Source organism: Botrytis porri (genome assembly GCF_014898465.1).
Source record: "Botrytis porri strain MUCL 3234 chromosome Unknown BPOR_002, whole genome shotgun sequence".
In the NCBI taxonomy this organism is placed as follows: Eukaryota; Fungi; Ascomycota; class Leotiomycetes; order Helotiales; family Sclerotiniaceae; genus Botrytis; species Botrytis porri.
Genome location: NW_024066076.1, coordinates 1,349,528 through 1,377,113, shown reverse-complemented (window position 1 = coordinate 1,377,113; position 27,586 = coordinate 1,349,528). Strand labels below are relative to the sequence as shown.

Sequence of the window (27,586 nt, the reverse complement as noted above, 5' to 3'; positions counted from 1 at the left end):
GATCAATCACGAAGCCTCGTCATCAGCCTTGTCAACTTTCGGGCGCTACTGTATAAATCCCGACGGCATAATGGCACTGACTTTGAATGCGGGTCAATACAAACTTCAAACTTAGCACACTTACCACTTCCTTTCTACGAACAGTGCAACAGTGTTCAGTGTTCAGTGTCTGTCTGTGTTGATCGCGACAAACTGGGACTCGATTTACAAGTTGTCTTAATTGTGCGGCCCATTTTATTGCTCGATTATAATTATATTTTTGCACATAAAGGCTTCGGGATGCTCTTACGATAGCATAGATACCTTTCTCTGTAAACTCTCCTTCCAGTTGCACAAACCAATATGGACGGATTCGAGGTCGCATACACTTTAGATAATGAACAACAATTCTGGGATGGTATGTACATATATATGGCTCCCTTGGGCTCTGTGTTACTTGGAGTACTTACTAAAGATTGTCTCTAGAGATCGATGACATCGTTTCTTCGAAGTGTCCGTCGCATCAATTCATTGACAATGCGCTGCGATCCTACTTGAAATTTACAACCAACTTCAAAGACGAATATCTGCAATCAGAGTTCGAAGTTGCAAAATGTTTACATAAATTGATGCAGAGCGAGCTATTCGCAGCGAATAAGGACTATGTGAGGACTCAGATCGTCTATAGTCTTATGCAGGAGGACGTACCTGCTACGCTACATGTGATAGCGAGCTTTCTACTATTTGATGGGCGCAATAATGAGACAACTTTCGAGATGATGAATAAGGAGGGATCTTTTCCAAGGTTATTGGAACTGGTCAAGAAAGGGAATAGAGAAGACCCAACTTTACATAGACTACTACTGGAACTTCTATATGAGATGTCGAGGATGCAGAGGCTTAGTTTCGACGACTTGGGTCAGGTAGATGATGAGTTCATCATATGTCTCTTTGAGATAATTGAAGAGCTATCGAACGATGTTGATGATCCTTACCATTATCCTGTTATTCGAGTTTTAGTAAGTCTCTACCGCAGGTTTAATCTTCCAACTGCTAACATCTTCTCTAGTTAGTTTTGAATGAACAGTATATGGTTGCTTCCACATCAACATTGGATCCTTCACATACCCTCACAAATCGAGTTGTTAAAATTCTCAGCCACAAAGGCTCATCATATATGACCTTTGGAGAGAATATTATTCTTCTACTGAACCGCGAGACTGAAACCTCTTTACAACTTCTGATCCTCAAGCTTTTATATTTATTGTTTACTACAAAAGCTACCTACGAATACTTTTATACTAATGATCTTCGCGTCCTACTGGATGTCATAATTCGTAACCTTCTCGATCTCCCTAATGAGTTTGTCTCTCTCCGTCACACATACCTTCGAGTTCTTTACCCATTACTTGCACATACACAATTACAGCAACCACCACATTACAAGAAACACGAAGTAGTGAAAGTGCTAAGCATACTCGGTGGATCGGGTAATGCACATTGGGAACCAGCAGACGAAACCACCATACGACTCGTCGAGCGAGTAGCCAAAGTTCCCTGGCTTCGGGACGACGACATCAGCGAAGGAGAAGTAGCGCGGAAACTCCTCGGTATAAGCCTCTCGCCGTCGCATACCGGTAGCTCGGTAAGTGTTTCGGATGTAGCTGCCGTTACAGAAAAACCCGGTGTCCAGACACCTAGTCGCAAAGCAGAGAGTGAAAACGCTGCGCATGATCACTATACGCCTGTGACGGCGCCCTCTGATGAAATTCCAAAGAAAAAACGCGCGCTGCCACCGCTTCCACCAGCTGTTAGGGCAATTACTGCTCAAAAGAAAGTACCACCGATGACGCCACCGAGGAGGAGAACAAGACTTAAGGCTATGACCACGCAGCCACCTGAAGCGGCGGGGGTTGAGTGATGGATCGTGGAACTATGTTATGTGTATTATTGGCGAATTTGGAGTTATCGTGGGGGCATTGGTATTAGGAAGGGAAGAGAAGGTCTTTGTTCCTCCGTACATAATACAACGGCGTCGGAGTGAGGAGTGCAAGGACGGATGAGTATTTACCCACTCAAAAATTCGGATTGAATAGTAGTTATCCAAAAGTCAAAAGTTGCTAGGCAAGACCATCAACTTCCATTTGAATATTGAGAGTCTGTATACATCCTTCAGGAAGACGATTAAATACAATCAGGTCTTACCCAATACATCATTACTCCAATGCCAAGCTGTGTTCCTTAAGCCGTTCATCCAATATATGTACGGCGTCGCAGGTGGTAGTGAATCTAAACTTTAACCCTCGGGATAGCCCCACTATTCAGTAAAATGAAATAGCAAAAGAGTTCACGCGCCTGGCGCACTAGGCGCGCTACATCTCTGTTGACCTATTCCGCGGTATCAATGACTCCGAAGGGATCGAATGCTCCCCACAAAGATACCGCGCGCACCTCGAGTTGTTGTGTCTAACCGTTAAGCTAGGTTGCCGATTGTGTCAATACCACCATTTGACGAGAGGAATGGCGGGATTGAAGATTATATTGGTTAGGCGAGGGTGGTTGTAGTGAATGGTGGGAAGCGGGGAGCAGATGGTGAGGGATGGAGGAACAGTGAATTAGTATTCATTTTATATTGGTGCGTGTTGGGCTGGTGTTTTATCATCAAAAGCTATGCTAGTACACTCTGCTTATTGCTTAGGATTCTTCGGGTTCTTCAGAGTAGGGTACTGCACTGTGCGGCCTGGTTCAATTTGGGAAGTCTCTCATATTTCATTATCGTCAATGTATTTCCATTTATTAGCTCGATCTCTATTCAGAAACGGATGCGGCGAGTCAGTAGCGCCTTCATTCTTGGATAGGATGGATTATTGAAAGACCTGGATACAGACTCTTAGTGACAATGCATTCTTGAATTATGTCTTCTTTTCGTCCGATTCTCCCCATCTGATATCGGGTGAATCATATACTGGTGAGTGACGCCAGGTACATTTATTGAATGCATATGACAAGTTTACGTACAGATCAGAAACTAGCTGGTTAGGGGAACTTTCACTTCTCTGATCCCTCTCTCTCCCATTTCATCCTTTGCACTATTGCCCACCCTCTTATCTTCTCTAGCTTTCTGGCTGTCATCGTAATCCTTCTTTCCAAAGTTGCAGAGTTCCAAAGTTCCAAAGTTTCAAAGTATTCCGAGTGGTGAATGCAAGAGTGCCGTGACGCAAGAGAAAACATAATATGAGACCTGGGCTGGTTGTCTTTGAGTTGAGATGCTAATAGCTCGTTCTCTTTCCCAACTCTCCAGTGCCTTGGTATCCAAATAATAAAACTGGCAAATGCAAAAATTGAGATATTAAGTACAGAGCGGGCACAGTCAAGACGACTTGGTCAAATTAAGATGGATGACTAACTATGCATCGACTGCATTGCCAACACCACCGGGCCCCAACAAGTAGTTGAGTCTGTCCCTCGCCGGAAGACCGACGACTATGATGAGGAGAATTGTACTGAGGAGTAACGGGATGAACAGAATTATCAATGATACCTGTAGAAAAGGAATTGTTCGAGCTAGACAGAGCTAGACATATGTAGGCGAAAGTGAAAAGGGTAGCTGAAATGATGCTTTTTAAGTTCTTGAATTCGTGCCTCTTACCATGCATTTTCATTTGCTAAATTTTCAGTGCGTGGGCTTGATTTCAATTCGATATGAAAAACCGGATGTCAACTTTCAAATTTAGTTCAAACTTCAAATGATCAAGTAGGCATGTTTAGATTGAGTTCGAATAACCGAACATCAATATTTTTGAAAGTAACTGACTATGTATCATTTCCAGTCACACGATTTCCACCGCTTTGAAATGCATCAGGCCTCTATGGCAACAAAAATTGGTCCGCATTGATTAAAAGAACAATGAGGCAATTCGTGCAAGCCAAATGTACAAAGTTACTCAAAAGACCAGTTTTGTTTACCAGATACCTCTCTTGGTACTATACTAATCAACCAATCATCACTTTCCTTCCGGGCGGAGCAACCTGAGGAGACATATTATTGAGGTCCTGGCCTGGTTCAACCCAGCTTCCCCCTTCTGGTACTGACTCGAACCTCATTGCCAGCATTGCCACGAGCGCCGCTACCTCCACCATAGCAAACCCTCGTCTAGGGCACGAATTCAACCCTCCACCAAAGCCTCGAAACGGAACCTTACCGCAAAAACGATTCGCGTGAAATAGGTCGGCCGTGTCTTCCCAGGTCTCCTGGTCATAGTGTAATGCTCTATTGGCTATAATCACCATTGAGCCCTTCCGAAGCAGATACTGATTGTCTCCCACGATCATAACTTGCATAACCATACGCGATTGTGTTCCAGAAGCTCTGAATCGTAAGGTTTCTTGCTGCACGGAGAAGAGTATTGGCGCGTCTTTTAATCTGCGGAGGTTGATTTTGCTTTCCTAAATACCTGCTGCCAGCGATTGCGCGCTGGTTGTTATTCCTCGCACTTGCTTCCGCACTTCCTCGAGAAGCTCAGGATCTGAAAACACGTGGAAGATTGTCCAGAACGCCGTCGGGACCGTGTTGGTCATTATCGCAATGCCATTGACACACTCGAATCTAGCGAGGTCTTCATGACTCATCCCGGTCGATAGACTGGAATATCTTACTTTGACCAGCGATGAACCAGTCTTTTAGGCGCCGTTGGTAAAGTATCGAATCATTGCCTTTATCACTATAGCTCGCCCGATTTGACTCCCAAAAGGAAGTTTTGACTTCTTATCAACATAATGTTGTTAATAGGAGCGTGAAGTTGTCGTTCGCAAAGTCCCCATATCATATTTAGCTTATTCGGGCAAGTACAAGCTGTCTAAGCACGACATACCAAAATCCAGTTTCCACCTTGAAATCTCGATACGGATTTTCAGGACCGTAAACGCTTTCCGTCGTGGCAACCGTTAATTCATGCTGAACCCATGCCCAAAGATCAGTATTTGTGTTGATATCACCTGCTTCATCTGCTAAATTATCAAGTCGGGCCTTGATATTTTCTGCCGCGACCCGGATCATATCATCCACTCCACGCAGAGGGGACATTGCCTGCTGTGTAGCTTTCAATCCCTCTATCAAAAGACTAGGTTTCTCAGACGCGGGCTCTAAATTAGCAACCAATTTCTCCATCCCATCTCTGCTTAGCTCCCCCAGCTCAACTGTAAATCGCGCCTCTAGATACCAGAAAGAAGCCGCCTTGCCCTGTTCTGAAGAGAATTTATGAGTTCTGGAGAGCTGACGATGTGCACTTTTCCCCCAACCCAAACATGGGGATCGAAAGGATTGGTGCTTTCCATTTTTGGCTGTGCGTTCAATGGGGTGATAGTTAGCACTCACGAGACGTTTTGCTCTCGGTGGGAATGAGGGACCTACCAGATCTGGGTATAGTACGCACTCCTGTACTAGAAGAGATTGAGGGCGTGGCCGATATATGGAATGGTTGGTTTAATTTCTGGTGGTTCTTGAGAGTTGTTTCTAGAGCCGCTGCCGAAAGCTCGGGTTAGAAATGTGAAAGATATTCCTATGATGGCGAAGAGTAGATAGATTTCTAGAGTCGCCATGATTTTCGTTTCATGGAAGTTTCTCTTAGGAGTTAGGTGGTTGATATCGAGTTTGATACATTTAGCATGTTGGGTGTGGAGAAGTTGGGGGGGAGTTGTTACTTGAAGATGTGTTGGCATATAAAGTATCACAGTATCTAATTCAGGATTCACTTGATACCGCTACACGATCTACGACTCCATTGGTAGCTAATGAAGCGAATCTGCGGACCAATTGTTGGCTGTTGGCTGTTGGTATCTTGTTACTTTAGCCTGACTATTGGATCCTGAGACATGTGCCTCATTACGCCGCACGATTGTGACAGGAGAGCAAGCATGGTAAAATGTTATTTCTCTGATTAGTCGATTGGTATCCAATGTACTGGAAGTCTCATGAATTATATCACAGAAGTTACTACCATCAGAAGTCCTCTCTGCAAAGATAAGATAGTGCTGTGAAGAGATTGAGGACTAAATGTCTGTTCGGTTAGAAAATTCCTTTGATTTCCAGTGCTGTTAGTTTTTGATGGGATTAGAGTCTCGAATGGGAATTCTTGAGACAAGATCACCGAATCTGTTCCTAAGTCCAAAAAAGCCCGTCCCATACACAAGCTAGAACACCCATACAAACATCTCACCCCCCATTTACCACTCCCCCAAGTCTCTCTCTCCACCCATCACACTCCAACGACCACCTCACCGCCTCCCTAAGCCCCTTCTCAAAATCCCCAATCGGTTCATACCCCAACACCCTCCTCGCCCTCTCAATACAACACGTATGTTTAAACAGTGCATACTCCACCTGCTGCCTCCCCAACTGATACGGTCTCTCCCTCCCACCCGTAAAGAACCAAAACACACACTCCAAAAACGACGAAACAGCCAACGCAACCCCCGCTGGCAAATCGTAAATCCGTTCATCGGTCGATGTGTAACCCGCAAATTTCCAAATCATCCTTGCGAAATCCCAGAACTTGCGTGCTTCGCCATCGTAGATATGAAACGCTTCTCGGTTTGCGGATGGGAGATTGGTGGATTTTCACTGCTGTGTAGCGAGGGGTGCTCGCGCGAGTAGAAGATGTGAAGATGCTGCGTTTTGGACGCTGCAGAAACTCCAGAGATTTTTCGCATCGCCTAGTACCACGTTTATTCTGCGCTTTTCCAAGGCGTTCAGTGCGCCGGGTATACATAGCGGATCGTGCGTTCCGTAGATGATTGGGAATCGTAGGGTGCCTGTGCAAAGATAATCCTCCCATGTGGATACTTTGTTTTTAGAGTCGTCTGTTAGTAAGGGATTGTTTGCACGCAAGATTAGTTTTTTCCGCCTGCGCTTTAGTTCTTGCATTTGCAGGCGCTTTGGGGTCGGTATCGGCGAGAGGAGACTCTTCGGTGAAATTTACGTGGTCTGGTCCGCTGCAAAGAAGTGAAAATGAAGTATAAATAAGCACCTGTACATCCTTGGACCTTTTCGCGATGCGGAGAAGATCTTTCGTGCCCTGGATCGCTACCCCGTTGTAATCGATCGCTGTTCCTGTCACTGGAGATGGGGATGCGACGTGCATGATGACCGTAGGTTTGAGACCATCCATCAATTGCTCTATCGAAGAGGCGTCGGCAAGATCAACATTGTGGTAAGCCGCTCATTTCACTTGGTTTTTGCTTCGTTTGGCAGAACGACTGGCGACGACGATAGGAGAGAATGTCGCATTCGAAACAAAACGGCACACAAGGTGGTAACCCACAGCCTCCGATTATAAGGACACCGAGTGGTTCATTTCCACTGTCTGAATTCTGAATCGACGTCTTCATACTTATCGAGATTATTGCGTGAAAGTGATCGACGAATGATTCGAGTATGTAATCTCAAGATGTGAAAGCTAGCTTAGTATGACACGCCAGGCTGTATGCTACCCAAAATGCAACAACATGTAATGTTGGTTGCAACTGTTGCTATGAACCTGCTTTTTGCCGGCGCACAAATACAGCCTGCCACCTCATACTAGTGAATTCTCAAATGTAGAAGCAAGAAATTCATACATTATCCTATTGAATGGTCTCGAAATCTCATATCACTGGGCCTGAATAAGATCACTTATAGGGTCGTACAGAACCAAGCAGCAACTGAGGTTTCAGGGGCCTAGCTCGTATCAAACAACTCCCAGAATTGTACAGATAGGTTTGAGTATAGATGATATGAATTATAGTATACGACCAGGTATTGCACCGCCATTTTTTTCCAACCCTTTCACGTCACTCATATCGGCAGTTAAGTGTTGAAGCGAGCGAACTCTTTGGAAGCTGGTATGTATTATGATGCTGACTAGATACCTCCATCCCGTGACCTTTCAAGAAGATTTATAGCTGGAATACCGCTTAAATAACTAAGTAAACCTTACAGCGGAAAGAATTAACTAAATCAACCAGATGGGTCATAAGTTTTCCTAGGGGTATGCAATTTCTGAGTACCGGACCCACACACAATTTCAACAGAATCATTAGATACAAAACTAATATACTTGAAATCACCAGCCATTCTTCTCCCATGCCGGTATCAGATAACAAAACATACTGTACGTGCTGTTAAGCGCCAGCCCATCAGTGCTTCGCCAAAGACCCCTAACCCTCGATGCCAAAGCCACAGCATCGGTATTTAAGCCAGAATCATCATACCAAGAAGAAACCGCCGCTTATGAGACTGATCTGAAGTACCCCTTGATCGTGATCTCATGTTATCTCATTATGACCTGGCCCTAGCAACTGGTAATGACACCACCTTTGGTGTTATTCCTTTCTGCCTCGGAGGTGGTCTTAGTACTTTGACTTGTACAATCGGTTTCGGGTGCGATCAAATACTAGCGGCAAAATTTATCACTGCCGTTGGTACTTCTGTACACGCGAGTACAGATGTTGGGCCCGAACTCCTGTGGGCTATCAAAAGAGCAGGCCAGATGTTTGGTGTCACGGTAGAGTTGACTCGGAGACATATCTACTGTCAATGTTTGGGTCGTCATCAGGGACACACTAGGTCGGCAATCTTTGTATTCTTCAAATGTTACGGAGGAAGTGTGCAGGGTGATGGAACGATTGATAGTCACCACGAAGTATAACGCCGCTGGGGTCATGATGGTAATGGCATCACCCCGGCATTTCAGCCAATGATCGCTGTTGCATCCATTTCAAGTGAGTCTTCAGCCGACCAGGATCTTCTCCCGCCCTTGATAAGCATGTGCACTGGCTTTGTGTGTAAAAGAACACGGGGCAATGTGAACATGTATACGCCTACTAGAACATTCAATAAAAGTCTCGAATTTGGCGGAGATCCAGCGGAAGAACCTCTCGCATTCAACCTCTTACAGATCTCATTCCGATTCTGCCATCAGCATCAACCCTTACTACCCTAATTTGAGCGACCACTTGGACTTCGCCTGTGCAAAGGGAGATTTCAGACGGCTCAGCTTGACAGAATTTCCTGATTTCAGAAGCCTAAATTTCATGAAACTTATCGAACTTTATAAAGAGTTGTTGGCCACCTGCCCCGACGCTGATGCTTCTGGTCATGTGTTCGAGAGGCATACTGAATACCAAAATTAACACCAGCCAATTGAGCTTTTGGTAATGAGCACGTTCAGTGATGGCTGTAAGAGACATCCTCATGTGTTGAGACAAAAGTTTGGATCTTTTCCTTTCTTTTGTTATTAATTAGCAACTGTTTCTCATGCTACCATAGAGCAGAAAACCACGACATTGTTCCCGACTTCGAGAACAAAGCGATGTCAGCTGTGAGAGATGGATATGCTGGGGTAGACTGGGTTGAGTGTGCGAATTGCAATCGCACAGATCCTATTCGGCGACAGTATCGAGGAGAGGAAAGTTTAAAGAAATTGAAAACATTGAAGCAGGAGTGGGATCTGCAAGGTGTTTCCACACGAAAGTTATCATGATACCCAAGCGGTTCAACTAAGAGCCTAAGGCACTGAGCAGTAACGGATGGAACTTGGAACTTGAAAGATGAGAATTAAAGTTATCCCCTAAGGTGCTGATTGTACTTATAATTTTCTTTGAAATAATTAATCTTTTAATTATTAATATTTTAATAAATTCTAATGAAATAACTTTTATGTTTAATATAAATTATAAAATTATTAATATTCTTACTTGAAAGATTAAAGATTCAAGTCTTAAATTCTAATACGATGTACTCTTTCGTAGGTCAACTACTATAATAGGTAGGCGGATATTGAATAATGTGTAAGGATGACACGGACATGAAATTATTAGAAAATAAATGATTAATCTATGATTGACGCTCTTTCGAAGATTTGATATCCGACTGATCTTGGAAGAAATAATTAGCGATATTCAATCCGCTCCAGCTTGTACATGTACTGTACAGTACGCCAGCCATTATATAAATAAAAAAAATATAACTTATATATATCAAATGAAACAAATAAAAATAAAAGGGGTTTCCTTCATAAATTGTCTCTGATAACTTGATACTCCTATCTTTTTAACACGCTGACGCCGTTTTCCCGTTAGAATTAGTGAGTGACATTTCAAGACTCTGTCTTAACATGGACCCCTCTCTCGACCTTCTCCCAGCTTCTCCCACAATGCCGATGTTCATGGAAGAGAAAGTGGAACAATGAAATGTGAAATGTGAATTGTGAAATATCGATCCATTTGCGGGGAAGCCCCCAAAAGAGTAGGGATAATCTATCGGGAGATCACATGTGCTAGGCTCAATATAGTAAAGCACATGATGGCAAGAGACCTTTTGATAATGGAACGCGCGAATTGGTATGAATGATGATTTATTGTATTTGCCTTGTCTTCTAGGTAGGGAAGGTACCGGGTACTGGTGGTACTCGAATACCTAGCTGGGTATGGCATGATGATTTGAATTGAAGTGAGAAAGAAGATATACCGTAGTGTATGTTTCGATGAGACGAGAGGGATCTAAAAGCAAGGAAGGAAATGGAATATGCGTGGAAGCATTTTGAATGACTATCAGTAGATGTCAATCATACAGTCCGTCCTGTGTAAGTAGTGTGATGCACCTCACATGATGAGATCTCTTATATTAAATTACTATCATGTCGCAGGCTAGTATGCAACTTGCAAGCTTCTTCACTAGATTCCAGTACCCTAGTACCTCATGAGTAATTACTAATCAGTTACCAAGGAGAGAAAGAGAGATGTTTATTTTAGTCCTAGGTAGTACCCAGTACTCAGTACTCAGTACCCAATACCCAATACCCAGAACCCAATCCCGAGCACCCAACCCCTAATCGTGTGTATGAATGTCATTCCAATTTTCAAGCCAGAAGCCCAAAGGAAAAAGAGTTGTAACGACGTAAATGTCTCCAAAAGTGATATTCGACGTGATGTATGTCCCTGGTGTAGCACGAGTACCAATGAATGATCAGAGCAAGAACAAGAACAAGAACAAGAACAAGAACAAGAACAAGAACAAGAACAAGAGCAAGAGCAAGAGCAAGAGCAAGAACAAGAACAAGATTCTTTCCGATTTCTCTACATATGATTGATCCTTTGATTAACCCTTTGATTAACCCTTTGATTGGTCCTACCTGTGAAATTGAGATTTACCTATTTATTAGTGCGTGTCTCGATGTAGGTAATCTTATTACCCTCCCCTCCCCTCCTACCTCAAGCTCAAGCTCAAGCTCATGCTCAAGCTCAAGCCTCCCACCCACACACCCACTCACACCTACCTACTTACGGACCACACCTGGACTGAAAGGAAGGTCATGGCTTTTCAACTTTCTTTCTTCTCTTCTTTCAAAGCCTACGAGAACGAGGCCGCTTTTTCCGTCTGATACTTTCGGTCATCCCAAAATTCACGTCATAGGGAAAATGGATCCTGGTTATATGTGATTCCCGTCTCTGCTGTAAAGGTTTCATAAGTGTAACGTAAATACCGGTAGTCGATGTATAATTTCCGGATTGGGATCATACGAAGGTATACCAGATATTAGCGTCTGAATAATTGATCGTCTATTCCTCAATATCCCATCTCCATCTCCGTCCTATGGATTCATATTACATTTGTCATTCATTTCCGTGTAGAAGCGATAGGACAGTATCTATCGAGTATTTATTTCTCTTTATGCTACGGACCCAGATATCATTCGCCTTCATACCTAGACCCCCAGTAGACTTATCGCTAAAAATCCCATCAAGGAGTGACCACCTGCTTGTCATAGGTATATGTAGGTATCTACATTACGAGGTAGGCAGGTAGTTCACATATTCCTTCACCCCTCCTCTCCATTCTAGATCATCTTCCAAAATCCCTCGTACCTACATCACCTACTATCTACCATCTATCTTCATTAAAGAAAAATAAATATCGAAAAAAAAAAACTCAAAGACTCCAGAGAGGCACAATACAACTTTTCATTACATATATAAAGAAAACAAAACCATCCTCACATACCTAAACCGGGCATCTCATTTAATTTTGATTCTTAATAAATCTTAATAAATATCGAAGAATTGGGAATTTCCGGTTTCCTTCCCTTGACTAGTAAATTTCCGTCCATTGTTTGCGCTACTCTACTTATATACTGGGTATCGAATGTCTTGGGTCCCTTATTAGTACACAACCCACCCATTTTTAGCTTGATCTGCCCCTACGTCACGTCAACGATCCAATCCCCAATCCCCAATATCAACACCAATAACAATAACAATACCAATACCAATACCAATACCAATACCACCAAACTTCCTTACTACTGTCTGTACCTTCAATCACTACTACTTTCCCTGCCGTCCTTTCCTTTCCTCTCTCTCTCTCCCTCTTCCTTCCCGTCCCTTCCCTTACACGACTCGTCCTTTGCCCTAGTTTAATCAACCATGTCTACCATCGGCACAAATTCTGCAATTCCTGCCCCCGCGCAATCATACAATGATCGAGGTTACGGCGCTGCAAGTACCCCACGAGCACATCCACAATCTCAAATCACCAACGGAGAAGGTCCTGCAGTCTTAGATTACGCTTCAAACGACCACGATCCTCACACAATTATTCAAAACGCACACGGAAGGTTCAACGAGGAGTGGGATGCGAGTCAACGAGGAAGCTCAATAATAGAAGGCAGTAATATGCATCGATCACATTCAGTCATGTCGCAAGGCGATACCTTGATTCCTTCAAGAGGAGGAACTCTTAAAAAGAAAGCTTCATTGAAAAGAAGTGGTAGTAGACGAAGTTCCAGGGCTGGAAGTGTTCGCAGTTTGGTTGTTCATCCACAAGGTGATATCGACGAGGCACATAGTGCTTTCTATTCTCCCGTACCCACAAGCGGAAATCCCACGGATGTTTTAGCAAACCGATTCCAAGGTAATGTCACCATAGCTTTTGATCGGCGACAATATGCTAATCATTATCTTCCATTTTCAGCTTGGCGTAAAGTCCTCAAGGATCTTATCGTTTATTTCAAAGAAATCCAAAGCCAGTATGAGCACAGATCAAAAAGCCTTTTGAAGGTCTCAAATGTTATTAACAATACCACCGCGCCCGCCGTCTTTTTGCCTACGGGTGGAATTGATGACGCTCTCCAGATCCTTCGCAATTATCATAAATCCGCAATCGCAGAGGCAAACAAATCCAGAGATATCGAGCAAGATGTTATTCTTGCCTTGACCGGCTTGCGTAGCGATTTGCAACAGAAAATCAAGGAGATCAAGGGCTTATCGGGCGACTTTAAAAATTCCGTGGAGAAGGAGATGGAAGCGACTCGAAAGGCTGTGGCCGCATTGCAAGATGGTTTAGGTCAATCAGACATCGATCCTTCTCAAATGACGGGCAAGCATGATCCATACTTACTCAGACTTGCTGTGGATCGTCAGGTTGAAAAGCAGATTGATGAGGAGAATTACCTTCACCAGGTATGTTTCAATGTTAAATTTAAATAAATAAAAAAAGATGCACAGGTTCAGGAGCTAATATTACCAGGCATATCTCAACTTGGAAGCCTCTGGGCGTGAACTCGAAGCTATCGTGGTAGGCGAGATCCAAAAGTCTTATAACGCGCTCGCAGGTATATTGAAGCGCGAGGCAGACAGTGCCTATAGCGCAGTAGACGAATTACGCACGGGTCCAATTGCCATGCCAAAAGATCATGAATGGACCGCCTTCGTCGAGAATGATGAACATTTTATTGATCCAAGGATTCCTATTCGAACACCAGAGATTGTAAGATATCCTGGGCAGGACAATGAGCTTGCTGGGTGCATTAGAGAGGGTCTCCTTGAGAGGAAGTCCAAGTTCCTTAAGGTAAATCCCCCCCCCCCCACACCCAAGTTTCCACGATCTTCTGCTAACTCTAATTCAGTCTTATACGTAAGAGAATGATTCAAAGTGATAACCATTATATGTATTGTATACTAATTTCAAGTCTAGTGCTGGCTGGTACGTCCTTTCTCCTACTCACTTGCATGAGTTTCGCTCTGCGGATAAAATCGGAGCGCCAATCATGTCTCTCTATCTACCCGAGCAAAAACTCGGCTCTCACTCAAATGAAGGAGGATCATCAAACAAATTCATACTCAAAGGCCGTCAAACTGGTGCATTACATCGCGGACACTCTTGGGTTTTTAGAGCTGAAACACGTGATACTTTACTCGCTTGGTACGAAGACATCAAGACTTTGACGGAAAAGTCTCCACAAGAACGCAATGCGTTTGTGCGTCAGCATGCCCGCAGCGTTAGTGGTACATCACAACGAGCTGGTTCTATCAGCAGCGACGGTGTTATGGACGAGGAGGACGAAGAACCATTTTCGGCACACACATCAGCCATTGTAGGCACTCAAGGACTCAAACAAGAACAAAAGCGTCCTGAACCAGGTGGGAGATTTCCATCAGATCTACAAATTAATGCGACGCGTGGCTTACAGGCTCCCCTTTCGCCTTCTAGCGGAAGTTCCATTTTTGGAGGTGAAGCAGATGATGCAGTGATTACCGCTGCAGCTCTACCCGCAAGTGGTGTTGGCCATCACTATGGAGAAACCCTTGGCCACGCGTCGCCGACACACGCGCAGATGATAAATCAAGCTGCTGAAGAAGATGGTGTGAATCCTTATACTTACGAACCCATTCAGAATATGAACACTACGCGTAATAGTCAACAACATGAGCTGCCCACTACGGCCGCTACCGCAGGCTTAGGCGGCGCCGCTCTGGGAATAGCAGGCACAGCCGCATACCACGATCACCAGCTCCAGAAACAACGCGAGCAAGCAGACATGGAAGCGACTATGATAGCCGCTCCTGACACGGACCGACTCCGAGAACAAGCAGATATGGAAGCAGCTATGATTGCAGCACCCGACGATCATATATATGACGACAAGGCACAGCAACAAACAGATCTCGAAGCCACGGCCACTGCTGCACCTGACACACACATGTCCGGAGGACGTAGCCAGGGCGATATTAGCGCGGCCCCTTGGTTCAATGAAGCGGCAGAGACTACGGCCCTATCGACAGTAGTAGCGGCTACCGCGGCTGTCCCAACTACCTCAACTGTCACAGATACTGTTGAACCAAGGTCAATGGAAGCACTCCTCGATCCCCTCGCCAAGGATCTCGAACGTCCAACTTTGGCTGCTGGGCAAAATCATCAAAGCGTCCAGAGTATCAGCCAATTGCATGTTCCGGGTGAATTCCCCAGGACTAGAACAGAGACAGGAAGTTCTGTGAGTAACGAAACTATCTAAAGTGGGTCACATTTCTCTTCTTTCTTTTGGTAGGACAGAATTCAACGGATTGGAACGGTGAAGGGAGAAAAGGAAAGAACTTTGGAAGCATTCTGTATTTTGTGCGTGTGAATTGGGTGCGTTAGCGGGTCTTACGGTAAAGGGGATGAAATGGAATGGTTGGGATTGGATGGCTAAGGAGGAGGAAAACTAGGTTATAAGACTTGGGAACGAGGAATTGTCATGGTCATGGTCATGGTGGAGAAGGTATGGATGGATGGGTTTGATAAGATTTCCGCGATACTTTTGCTTGAGGAACCTGGGATTGAATGCAATGCAATGCGATGAAATGATCTCCTTTGTGGATTTACTATTGACTACTTAGGTATTGCCGAGTAGATATGTCCTGAATATGAAAATATTAGTTTTATGCTCATGTTTGTGTTTACATTCATTCTGACATGGTGACTTTGTCCGGAAGGGAGGGGTAGGATATTTAGTGAGTTGGTGCCAATGGGAGAGGAAACAGGAATAAATGCAATACTGCTAGTGAGGCAATGTCTGGGGCAGAGACCCTTTCATGTCAAGAATGCCAGAAAGAAGATGCCTCGATCATAACGTTTATGATGACATATACAACTTATCTAGTACTGTACTCTCCAGCCAGTTGGTCATCTTTAGGCCCTACTCTATACACGAATATACTGGCGAGTGAACTATGGTATGATTTTCTATCTGTTGTAGGCTGTGTTTCTCTCTCTTCGTTACTGAAGGGTGTAGGAATGTGGGGGGGGGGGGGATCGTAGGGAAGAGCAGAGAGGAGGGTTATGGTAGGGAGTAGAAAGGGGGAATGATAGCTAGGCTAGGATGGGAAGGAAAGGGAGGGAACCGAGAACGAACCTGATAGTTTTCTTGTGGTTTGTGGTTCTTGGTTTGGATGAATTGGATGTGTATTTTCATCTCCCATGCCTCATCTTCAGACAACAAATTATAGTACGTTATCCCTTCTTCCCTTGCCCATGGCAATGTCTCCTCAGCCACCCCAGGATAGATATCCACAAGATTCTCGATGAACGTTTATTCGTCTCTTGTGTCTCAGCCAGGAAAACACAACGAGTTATGTGGAATTATTCATTAATTCCTCTCATGAGTGTGTCTGGCAGCGAGAAACAACACTTGGGATAGACAGAGCCACACAAATCTATACATGCCCTTAAATACACCACCTGGTATTTTTTCACAAGCATGCGTCTTCGTAACACTACTAACCGACCTATGCGAACTTATCAAATACATCTGCGCGCATATAGTCAGTCTCTCAACAGGACACAGCTCCGACCAATCACCAGTCTACACATCATATCAGGGAGACACCGGACACTCCATTATCAAATCTACCCAATGCAATAGCCGGCACATTCCAAGAACCTCCCTGGCAACAGGGAGTAAGCACCGCGAGAGAAGCTCCAATCCACCCACGGTTTGGTTTGGGGTGTAATCATGAATCTAGTCGAATAGGAGATGGGCCTCGCTAACGTGTCGCAACTTGACTTGCCGAGGATCTTCGCGAGTTTTGATGAAAAGTTCATGCTCCAAGTTATTCTTCTGTTTTTGCTAATACACGAGTGGATCTCTTGCTGTGGTTATGATTCCGTTCGAACTTCAACGTGTCTCTTCGTTATCGGTGTCGCTACACACTGAACCGAGTCTTTCTCGCGTCGATATACGGTCGCGGTTCTTTTGGGAGAGTGGGATTTTGGGAATGTGTTAGGATCTTTAGATGGGTTGAGATGTGCAGATGGAGTGAATCTTCAAAGGGGTCGGAACTTTCAAGTGGATTGGGAATTGAGAAGGGGTTGGGCATTTGAATTGGACTGGAACTTGCAGATGGACGGGAAATTTCACTTGGGGTGAATCTCTTGAATTGGCAGGCAATACAAACAATGCTAACGTTCAAGCCAAAAGTTTTTATCACTTTCCGAATTCTGGAATACTCGCGTTTCGAAAGCTTGTAACCTTGACGTGAATAGCTTCGCCACAAACCCTCCACGTAGGATGATAAATATAAGCTTGTGTCTTGTGCAACGGACTGGCACTTCGAATCACGAAATCACTATGAGATTGTATTGTTCTTTTCATTCTTCTCATCTCCTCATCACTCATATGACGCTAAATCTAGCATGCTAACAGCAAGGGTAACGCATTGCATCTCACGCCCCTTTTTATGCAGCAGTCATAAAACTTATGCTCGTGTTTCACATAACCTTAGTTCATCATCTTCGTACGTATTTTCTCATCTTATCATGCTCCTAAACTTCCTTCCTCCAAACGTCTCACACTTGTTAAGCAGCAGGCGCAACAGGAGCCGCGGCTGCCTCGACAGGCTTCGCTTCACCCGGGAAAGGGTTATCTGACCTTCGCTCATCACGAAGTGCTGTGAGCTTCTCAATTGCTTCTTGCAATGAAACTGGCTTTCCTCGATCTTGACTCGAGGTATCATCACGATTTCTAACATTGACTTCACGACCCTTCATTTCTGTGTCGCCGACAACTTTCAAGGGTATTAGTATCATCTTATAATAAAAGGCAAAGGTGACAGCTTACCAAAAATAAAGTTGTATTGTGCCAATTGACCTGTACGGATCTTCTTTTGAAGAGTGTTGCCACTGAGATCAACATCAATGAACATTTGTTGTTTGTGGAAGATGGATTGCACTTCCTTGGCATATTCAAAGTAACCAACTCCGACTGGGATAACAAGGATTTGTCGAGGACTCAACCAGAAAGGCCATTTACCAGCAAAATGCTCGATCAAGATAGCAGTGAAACGTTCGATACTACCTGCCATAGCTCGGTGAATCATGACTGGTCTGGCGCACCCAGGGGTAAGTGGTTTGTACACTCTTTCCTTTGGTGGAGCATTTGGATCCTCTGGTTCGGTATTCTTCTTTGGCTTGACGATGGGCTCCTTGACGGCGTCTTCATCCTTCTTAGTTGGTACGTCACCGGTATTGTATTCAAGTCCAAAGTTCTGAGGTAACTGGAAATCAAGTTGGATTGTAGCGCATTGCCATTCTCTCTTGAGGACATCGCAAATAGTGATATCAATCTTTGGGCCATAGAAAGCACCGTCGCCCTCGTTGAGTACCCATGGAACTCCACCATCGGTTGCCGCGAATTCGTCCAAAGCAGATCGGAGTTTCTCCTCTGCCATATCCCAAGTCTCAAGTTTACCCAAGTACTTCTCTGGGCGAGTAGAGAGGTTCAACTTGAAGGTGAAACCCAAAAGACCGTAGATAGCCTTGAGAAAGTCGAACAAACCAGTGATTTCATCCTTGATCTGGTCTTCCCTACAGAAGATGTGGGCGTCGTCTTGTTGGAACCTTCTTACTCTAGTCAAACCAGTCAACGCACCCGAAGCTTCATTGCGATGAAGTACACCAAAATCTGCAACTCGCCAAGGCAATTCTCTGTGACTGCGTTCGCGGTGACCGAACATCAAGCAATGGCCAGGGCAGTTCATGGGCTTCAAAGCAAAAGTATCCTTCTCGACAGGGAATGTGAACATGTCATCCTTGTAATACGCCCAATGACCAGAGGTCTTCCAGAGCTCAGAGTTGTACATATTTGGCGTGATAACTTCTTCGTAGCCACGGGTCCAGTATTGCTCTCTCAAAAATGACATGATTGTGTTATAGATACGAGCACCGTGTGGCAACCACATGGCAGATCCAGGTGACATCTCGTGGAAGAAGAATAATTCTTGATCCTTACCGAGTTTTCGGTGATCACGCTTTGCAGCCTCTTCCAAAAATTTCTTGTGCTCAGCCATTTGCTTCTTATCTGGGAATGAAACACCATAAATTCTTTGCAAAGAGTCATTTTCCTTGTTTCCGAGGAAGTAAGATGCTGAGTTCTTCATAATAGCAAATGTCTCGATTCTGCTAGTGTTAGGGACGTGAGGGCCTCGACATAAATCGATAAGAGGTCCATTACGGTAAACAGTGGTATTGGTTCCGTCAGCGATCTTGTCCTTGATAATATGCTGCTTGTATTTATTGTCCTTGAACATCTCCAAAAGATCATCCTTAGAGAGAACCAGTCGCTCGAACTTTTGCTTCTCCTTGACAATTTGACCGACCAATGTCTCCAGGGGCTTCCAGTCTGCGTCCGTGACTGTTCCTTGATTTGGCAGACCCATCTCGTAGTAGAAACCATTGTCGATAGGGGGGCCGATACACAAACTGCAACCGAATCGTCTCTCTGAAGCTTCGCCCAAGATATGAGCACTAGAATGCCAGAAGACTCTTCTGCCCTCTTCATTTTCGAAAGGGAGCAGCTCAAGTGTGCAATCCTTCTCTAAGGGTCGCTCCAAATCCCACAATTGTTCAGAATCTCCATTCAATTTCGCAACAACGGTGCGCTTGAGAAGACTCTTCGAGATTCCCTCTGCGATTTGAGCGGGTGTGGTCTCCCAAGCAATACCCTCCTTAACAGAACCGTCCGCCAGAGTAATGGTGATGGGATCTCTTGGTTTTGCAGCAATCTCCGCATCGTATTTTGCCTTCAACTTGTCGAAAACTGCTATGCGATGAGCGATAAATTCTGGCGCTGGGTTGAGTTCCAAAGGTCCGGCATCGACCCCACTGTCCCCTCCCTTCTCCTTCTTAGGCTTTGGTGCTTTGGGTGCTTTTGGTTTCTTCTCTCCAATGGCAACATTCTTGATACCCTCTGCCACCTTCTCAACTGCCTCCTTTGCCTGTTCCATGGTGTTCCGAGGTAGGTTGTTATTCGAAGTTTGCTGTACTTGGGAGGAGTCAAGTACAACTAGACGGTGAACTCTTTTGATTATTTTTATGACTCCAATTATTGTAACGTTTGTCCCTCCTCGCCTGGACCGTGCACTCTGCAGATGACTAAGTTATGTTTGGCCAATGAAAATCGTTCTCACCCTGGGCTCCACGCTACCCAGTTTTCGCTTCGAATAATTTTTTGGAGAGCTTTAAGTTTTGTACCTCTCCAACGATAACGCCAAAACACCCTCGAGCAATCGCCAATATCAAACAATGTCTTTCCGAGGCGGATCAAGAGGCGGTCGCGGTACCGGCGCAAATGCTGGTTTCAGTGGTGGTAGAGGAGGATTCGGTGGTCGTGGTGGAGGTATGTTAATATTGTTTTGCGAATTTGAGCAGATCGATTTGTGCGCAATTGCTAACGATTCACACCAGGACGCGGCGGTTTCCAGCAAAGGGACAATGGTCCTCCAGCAGATGTATTTGGTATGAAAATTTCTTTTCCCATTGTTAGAGCCAATTGCTAATTAGAGACAGCTATGGGATCTTTCCTCCATGCCAGTGAAGGAGAAATTGTCTGCGAATCTATCAACACTAAAATTCCTTACTTCAATGCGCCAATCTACCTAGAGAACAAGGTATTAAATCTCAATCAAAAAATCTTCCGCAAAATATAGACTAACAACCAAATGATAGACCTCAATTGGTAAAGTCGACGAGATTCTCGGCCCCATCAACCAAGTTTACTTTACCATCAAGCCAACCGAAGGTATCCAAGCTACTTCATTCAAGACTGGCGACAAATTCTACATCGGCGGCGACAAACTTCTTCCTTTGGAGAAATTCCTTCCAAAGCCAAAGCCACCTCCAGGAGCACCAAAACCAAAGAGAGCCGGTGGTGCCAGAGGAGGTAGAGGAGGACCAATGAGAGGCGGACGAGGCGGTGGAAGAGGTGCCCCACGTGGAGGAAGAGGTGGCTTCACACCAAGAGGTGGCAGTGGAGGGTTCTCTAGAGGTGGTGGCAGCGGCGGATTCTCTCGAGGAGGTAGTGGTTTCACTCCTCGAGGTGGCGCGAGAGGTGGATCGAGAGGTGGATTCACCCGAGGTGGACGTTAAAATGGTAAGATAAAGAACTGAAGTAGACCAAATCTGGGTATATGGCGTTTAGGGATATGTTTGTTGGTACGGCTTGGGCTGCTGCGAACTTCTGTGCAAAAATTGTACTTTCTTAGTCAATAGTCGGTGGACGATAGGAAAATCATGAAGCTTCGGGCAACATATTACACATATAATTCCAAAGAGAGCCTGATCCAAATTGAGACCAATCGCCCGCCCAAAGATTACAGATCGAAAAGCCTCCAGTCACGTTATCTTCTCTGTATATCTGGCCTTCATCTACTCTTAAGAGACATTCTTCATTTCCAAAGAATATCTCCTGAGAGTATCTCGAATAACTTGCTAGATTTTCGATCCTATACACATTTCATGTGACTATCTAATTCGTTGATTACAAACACAAAAATGCATACAATCCTTCTTGCTCTCCATTATATAGAAGTCAGTAATTCATCACTTCCCGATTGATTCACAAGATAAAAACTGCAGCCGTTGGAAAATTTCGCTCACTGTTGATGTGTTGTGTAAAAATGACTTCACGTTTACATTATTGATTGTTGAATTTCTTATTCAAGTGATGGCGGATTGGAGTTTTAACCGCCGGGTATAAGAGAAACGCGGTAAGAATCATATCACAGGTTCATGGCGAAATAGATCGACGACTTCTTCACTTGCACATGGTCGTTAAATATTACTGAGACGAGGATTGCATCTAATAGGTATGTTTGCGCCAATTCATAAACTTCAAGGTATCATAATACATGCTTCATCGCCACCTCACCACCAAGTCGGGTATGTCTATTGCCATCCCTTCTTTCCACCACTTGCCCCCTTCGTAATCCACACTCGATCCCCAGCATTGTATTCTAATCATGGCTTAGGAATATGAATGGTCTTACTAGTCATCATGCAGCCCCAAAGAACAAAAAGTCCCACGACTGGATGAAATTCAAAAATAGTACCAGTGCCCATTGTTCCTAATGGTATATTGTCCAAGATCCAGCCCTTGGACACCCAGTATGCCATTAATGCGGCAATGGAAAGGGAAGTAGGGATCGGCGTGCCTTCAAAATATTTACTCTTTCCAGTGGCATCCTTAGGAACATTGGCTACGGTGATATTGAAACGAGCGAGACGGGTGAGACCGCAGAGGACGAAGAAAGTAAGGAAGAGGTGGTCGAGAGGAGTGCGGATACCGATAGCAAAAGCTGCAGCGGCGGGCGAAACACCAAAGGATACCTATAGTAGAAATCGTTAGAATCAATTTTCCGATACGCATGACAGTAGAAGGAAGAACCGTACCAAATCCGCCAAAGAATCCAATTCTTGACCCATTAAACTACTCTTCTTTCTCCATCTGGCAACCTTCCCATCCATAAAATCGAAGAACAATCCAAAAGGCATAAAAGCTAAAGCCGCCCAAAGATTTCCATGCGCATCGGATGGGCCCAGACAATATCGCATCGAGGCAAATACAGACATAACACCACAGAACCCTGATTCAAAGCAGTTAGTCGATTTGTGCGAGAGACTTTTGTTAAGGTAGAATTACCATTGAGTTCGGTGATCAAATCCGCAAGATGCAACATCTTGATCATGGAGAAATGCCCTGTATCTTTCTCTAACAATCTCTTTTGTTTATCCATAGCTAGAGCATACGTTAGCACACGATATAATATCATGAAATCAATCTGTTGACCCAGGAGGGGGAGGGGCAATCAAAGGAGCAATCATGAACATACCTGGCCCACCGGCTGTTGAATCCTTTGTTGCGCCATTTACGGCGCTGCCGCTATTTCTTTTCGACATCGGAGATATATTAACTCACACTGAGTATTGGAAGTGTAAAAAAAAACGTGAGGGTATCGTGAGGTTGTTGGTTTTGAGCCTTTTTTGGGAAGAGTGATTTTCTAGGTTTGTTTTCTTTTCGATTGAAGAGCTTGGTTTTAGCAGACATGACGTTGAGGGATCGCCAAGCCACAGCTGAACAAGGGGCTTGAGCAAACCTTAAACACCAATAGCACTTGTTATTGCCTTGGAAGGAATCTGAATGCATTGCACAGCCTTTTCACCCCATGGACAAAGATCGTATTCGAATTGGTCATTTATTACATACATCAATATTTGGGTACCCAATCATATACTAGGTGTTACAGTCACTCTTGTCAAGAATTTTGAGTAAGACTCGGAAAACATGCACAGCTCACAGGTATATTCCACAGATGTGATTCACAGATATATTCCGCAATCACTTCATTCAAGACTTGCCAGGAATTGGGAAATATGCCATTTATTCTAAAACGCCTCTATAGATGTGCCCAAGTTACGCCATTCGCACTCAAGCTTTTACCTAGGTATTGTTACTAACCACCCTGAAAAATAAATATCATAGGATAAACGGTAATCTGTCAAACCGTTCGAACCACGTCTTCCAAACCAAATTATACAATATTAATGCGTACTATTCGCTCCCTCTAGCGATTACCTTCATGTTTTTACCGAGTAAGAATAATACCAAACCCATCAATCCATGATGCACATGATCCTGAAACGCCTGCGATAGTGTATCCTCTCGGGGGTATCAAAGTATGTCTGGAAGTGTCAGCGAGATATTTTGTGAATAGCCGTATGTAATAATATGAACTGTTGTAAGTCCTGACAACTAATGCGATATAGCGCCGGCGCGGGATGGGGGAATACTAACCCAGAACCACCAGCAGGGTTTCCAAAAACCTGGGACTTCCTGCCTAAACTAGTCATAATTGCAATTCCGTCCAACCACAACCCACTTCTAACGTAGAATCCAGTAATGTACTCTCCACGACGTGTATCTAACAAAGTATTAGTAGTTCAGGCGGAAAATTTGGGAATTCTGGTCACATACCAAGACTGAAATCTGCAGATGACCCGCCCCTCTTGCCAAAAAGTTGAGAGGTCGCATCCTCATAAATAAACTCTATACCGTCGAGAGCGAAGCCCGCCCAACTAGAACGCAAGTCAGTGATCGCACTTAGGTGAAGTACCTCAAAAATTCTAGGAATGGCGACCCAATATGGCCCTTCCCGCAGGGTTGAATTAAGGTTTTTACTTACACTCTCACTTGTATCATTAGTTTCGTTTGATGAATTGAACTGTCAAAAATGACTTCTTGTGGCTGGGTTCCATCCATCTGCGATGCACCCAGCTTGCTGCTTCTAAAAGCCATCTGTCCATTCTTCAATTTTAGCTTACTGGCTTTCGAGACTAGTTGAGCAAAGTCATCAACATCATGGCTGCCACCGGCGAATGATTTTACGGATATCTTCAGTTTCGATTTTCGGCGGTCTTCGGGTAATTGACTCCTTAAATCTTGCTCTGTAAGAGTCAATTGTCGTTGAATGGGTCCATTGCCATTCCCATCTCCAAACTCTTGCCAGTTGTGACAAAGATCTTCGCCATCCGTAAATATTTCGAGGAAAGCTACACCAGATGCCGCTGTAATTATCACACTTCCATTATCTACAGGCCATACTTGTATGGAGTCATCGTTGGCTCGCGGAGGATCTGTGGGAAGTGCGAACGATGGATGACTTCGAAAGCGTAGAGTGTCTAGCCTATGCCAAGTGCATTCGTCTCTTGGTAAAACCAGCCCTCCCTTCGATCTGGTGCGTGTTGAATAAGGTTCTCTGGTGGTGAATGATCGGTTCAACATGACGTAGTCCCGAAGCATTACCCCGTTCTCTTGATGGGGGCATCCAAACAAATGGCCTACTTCATGTAAGTGGGCACCTATTCCGATGTTGGCAGCCTCCCAGTTGCTGCCAGATTCGTTACAGTCATTGGCTACAAAATTAGTGTCGGTGATTGTACAATCAGAGAATGCTGGCACAACTTCTTCGAGGGTAGATGGATAACTTTGTAATGCCTGACTGCCAAAAATAGCTAGTTGAAGCTCGCCGCCTCCACCTCCGAGGGCCGCATGACCAGTAATCATATTGTGCTGTTTCTCCCAGTGAGCGTCCAGAAGGAGGACTGTCACATACTGTTTCTGACCTGGTTGGGGCTTAAAATAATTTTTGACATCTTCACTGGCAAATGAAAATAGATCGCCTCGGCGGGCACCATTTTCATTCTGCTGGGCGACATCAAGATGCCGAAGTTCAGCAACAGTCTTAGAGCTTCGAATAACATGGATTTTGGCTTCACTTCGCATTGTCCCGGCTTCCCTGTCTCTGTAGTTCGAGGTGCCTGTAATCCACTCTTCTTCGAATCTAAATGTCCTCCTGCCAAGCTTGTTTCGGTACATCTGCTCAGCAGTAAATGCTTGCCACCTGCTGACCGTTAGTTCGTTCTCTTTAGGTAGAGAAGATAGATATTTAGACTGATAGAAAAAAAGAATCAAACTAATAGGATATGGTGTCTCCTTGTCCCTCCCCGCAAAAAGGTCGTTCATAGAGCCACTAGTTCCATAGGAAGATGATAATTGCCAATTCCAGCAATGACAACTTGCCTACTCACCACTAGGATAGTAGAAATTTATACAAATGAGAAATATACGTACAGATAAGCGGCCATTCTGAATTTTCGTATAGCAGTATCTAGGCCATTGCCTTCCCTCTCAATGCGCGAAGGAACAGCATCAAATGTGCCGGGTGAATCTTTTCCGAGCAGTATAACCAACTGAAGTGGAGGGTTTGTAAGAGTAGGCAGCATGTGAAGAGTGAGGAAAGAGGAGTGTACAGGATTAGGAGAGTTGCTATTCGCAAGTTTTGGAGATGTGAAATCGAATCTCAATCTATTAGGTCCCGGGGTAAGGTAAACAAGTGCCTTAAAATGAGACTCGGAGACCGGCCAGTATGTCGGAGGAAATCCATCGTCTAGACGAGTGACTGTGAGCGTCCCATCTATTTGAACTTCTGATGGTTCAGATATTGTGCCGTATATCGATAAGACCTTTTGGTATACCTGTTTGATGTATGTTAGCTTTACCAATCCTGGAGCTATGATAGGAAAGCTTACCCATGTGTTATCAGTGATAGATAGAATTCGCGGCGAATATGGCGAGACGGGCAAAGCCGACTTCGAAGAAGGGGATCCTACACCCGACATTCCAGATACACTTTGTCGATTTGATCCAGTGGTAGAAACATTTGGTCGAGTTGCTCCCATGCCGTTGAGGTTCGATGAGGACTGTGAATTTGTCATTGTTGGTGGGGTTGTAGCGCCATGAGAAGAATTTAAGGATATTTGCGATTTACTCGAAGTGAATGTGTTGCTTCGAGGGGCACTGCCACCACTCGCATTGCTACCAGTAGATTCACCTGTGCTAGAATCGGTTGTTTTTGCGACGGACTTGGAGCGCCTCTTAAAGTCCTTCAAAAAAGAAGGGGCCATGATATAGCTAGAGCAAGGAGTGTAGCTGAAGACAAGGTCTCCAGATTAGTTAGCTTGCGATGTTTTGATATCAGAGCGAAGAGGACATTGAAACAATCCTTCGGAATTGATGGCAGCGGAGATGATGGCAGACCTTTGGTGGTATTTTATTCAGGGGAGTGCTTCCCTCGACTGGCAGTAGTTGGAAAAGAGGAGAGCTAAGTTTGGGACTAGAGTGATGAAGCTTCCTTCTTGATGTTCCTGATGGGGGGGGGGGGGCTTAGAGGAAAGAGGTTCTCCAGGGATATTAATCAATGGGGAATCAAAGAAGGCAGATCCTTCTTCAGAAAGGCAAAACGAAGGTGTGAATAGTAGTTGTGAATGTTCTAAATGTATTTAATGGATTTAACGTTTTCCATTCAATCAAGCATAGCTAGCTGAGCGCTCGTATCAAAAGCAGATGAACAGTAACACAACAAAGAGAATGAGTGTATGATGGAAGACCTAGGAAATGATAGTATCAAGGAGGATTCTTTTAAGAATAATTGATTCTTTTATCATTATTAATACGTGTAGATTGTGCGAGAGGATTAGGTATTGTTCAATTGAGATGAAATTGGAAGAGAAAATAGGTAATTAGCTAGATGATCTTTTAATTCATTATAAAATACGTAGTGAGGGACGTAGGTTGGTAGTAGATGAGTGGAGTGGAACGGTTGGAGATGAAGTTGGTTACTAGGTAGGTAGTAAATAAGTACCTGGTGGTAGTTGAGTCGATGCAGGTGGTACGTGATAGTGTAGAAGTAAGTAGCAGATAAGAAATTTTATACCAATACCTGTCCCTATCTAGTATATACACAGCTATATATGACCAACCACCTATTCATAAATATAAATATAAAATATGAAAACCATAATATCATGATTAAACCCCAATTCATCTATATATCACATCCTACCTACCTAGTCGTATTTGTAGTATTTATCACTGGGGCCCTTGTAATTAATGACATCCATGAATACTCCGTCGTGATGTTATCC

The 27,586-nt window shown here is 44.3% G+C and overlaps 7 protein-coding genes across 7 annotated transcripts; 3 read left to right on the top strand and 4 right to left on the bottom strand.

Annotated features, from left to right (window-relative positions):
* The first annotated feature begins 113 nt into the window (after positions 1 to 113).
* Positions 114 to 2,174, top strand: EAF01_001422 (uncharacterized protein). The gene is made up of 3 exons (XM_038909672.1): positions 114 to 397; positions 466 to 998; positions 1,049 to 2,174. The coding sequence occupies exons 1-3, from the start codon at positions 343 to 345 to the stop codon at positions 1,898 to 1,900; spliced, it is 1,440 nt and encodes a 479-aa protein (XP_038774484.1). The 5' UTR covers positions 114 to 342; the 3' UTR covers positions 1,901 to 2,174.
* Positions 2,175 to 4,249: 2,075 nt separating this feature from the next.
* EAF01_001421 (uncharacterized protein) lies at positions 4,250 to 5,313 on the bottom strand (the record flags this gene model as incomplete). The annotated part of the gene is made up of 3 exons (XM_038909671.1): positions 4,250 to 4,484; positions 4,851 to 5,218; positions 5,278 to 5,313. 3 exons carry the CDS (start codon positions 5,311 to 5,313, stop codon positions 4,250 to 4,252), a joined length of 639 nt encoding a protein of 212 aa, XP_038774483.1.
* A 7,125-nt stretch (positions 5,314 to 12,438) lies between these two features.
* Positions 12,439 to 15,305, top strand: EAF01_001420 (uncharacterized protein; the record flags this gene model as incomplete). Its single annotated transcript, XM_038909670.1, has 5 exons — positions 12,439 to 12,925; positions 12,986 to 13,473; positions 13,541 to 13,861; positions 13,920 to 13,927; positions 13,988 to 15,305. The coding sequence occupies 5 exons, from the start codon at positions 12,439 to 12,441 to the stop codon at positions 15,303 to 15,305; spliced, it is 2,622 nt and encodes an 873-aa protein (XP_038774482.1).
* A 2,321-nt stretch (positions 15,306 to 17,626) lies between these two features.
* Positions 17,627 to 20,052, bottom strand: EAF01_001419 (uncharacterized protein; the record flags this gene model as incomplete). The annotated part of the gene is made up of 2 exons (XM_038909669.1): positions 17,627 to 17,835; positions 17,889 to 20,052. The coding sequence occupies 2 exons, from the start codon at positions 20,050 to 20,052 to the stop codon at positions 17,627 to 17,629; spliced, it is 2,373 nt and encodes a 790-aa protein (XP_038774481.1).
* Positions 20,053 to 20,350: 298 nt separating this feature from the next.
* Positions 20,351 to 21,193, top strand: EAF01_001418 (uncharacterized protein; the record flags this gene model as incomplete). The annotated part of the gene is made up of 4 exons (XM_038909668.1): positions 20,351 to 20,444; positions 20,513 to 20,563; positions 20,615 to 20,715; positions 20,774 to 21,193. 4 exons carry the CDS (start codon positions 20,351 to 20,353, stop codon positions 21,191 to 21,193), a joined length of 666 nt encoding a protein of 221 aa, XP_038774480.1.
* Positions 21,194 to 22,063: 870 nt separating this feature from the next.
* On the bottom strand, positions 22,064 to 23,002 carry EAF01_001417 (uncharacterized protein; the record flags this gene model as incomplete). Its single annotated transcript, XM_038909667.1, has 4 exons — positions 22,064 to 22,432; positions 22,496 to 22,689; positions 22,746 to 22,841; positions 22,936 to 23,002. 4 exons carry the CDS (start codon positions 23,000 to 23,002, stop codon positions 22,064 to 22,066), a joined length of 726 nt encoding a protein of 241 aa, XP_038774479.1.
* Positions 23,003 to 23,688: 686 nt separating this feature from the next.
* EAF01_001416 (uncharacterized protein) lies at positions 23,689 to 26,566 on the bottom strand (the record flags this gene model as incomplete). The annotated part of the gene is made up of 6 exons (XM_038909666.1): positions 23,689 to 23,785; positions 23,898 to 24,024; positions 24,078 to 24,178; positions 24,286 to 25,503; positions 25,734 to 26,137; positions 26,192 to 26,566. 6 exons carry the CDS (start codon positions 26,564 to 26,566, stop codon positions 23,689 to 23,691), a joined length of 2,322 nt encoding a protein of 773 aa, XP_038774478.1.
* Between the last annotated feature and the right edge of the window lie 1,020 nt (positions 26,567 to 27,586).

Bases quoted from the DNA above. Each gene is read 5' to 3' on its own strand.
- EAF01_001422 (XM_038909672.1), top strand. From the start codon at position 343: ATGGACGGATTCGAGGTCGCATACACTTTAGATAATGAACAACAATTC. The intron at 398-465 runs GTATGTACATAT...GATTGTCTCTAG, and splicing joins TGAACAACAATTCTGGGATG to AGATCGATGACATCGTTTCT. The intron at 999-1,048 runs GTAAGTCTCTAC...CATCTTCTCTAG, and splicing joins ATCCTGTTATTCGAGTTTTA to TTAGTTTTGAATGAACAGTA.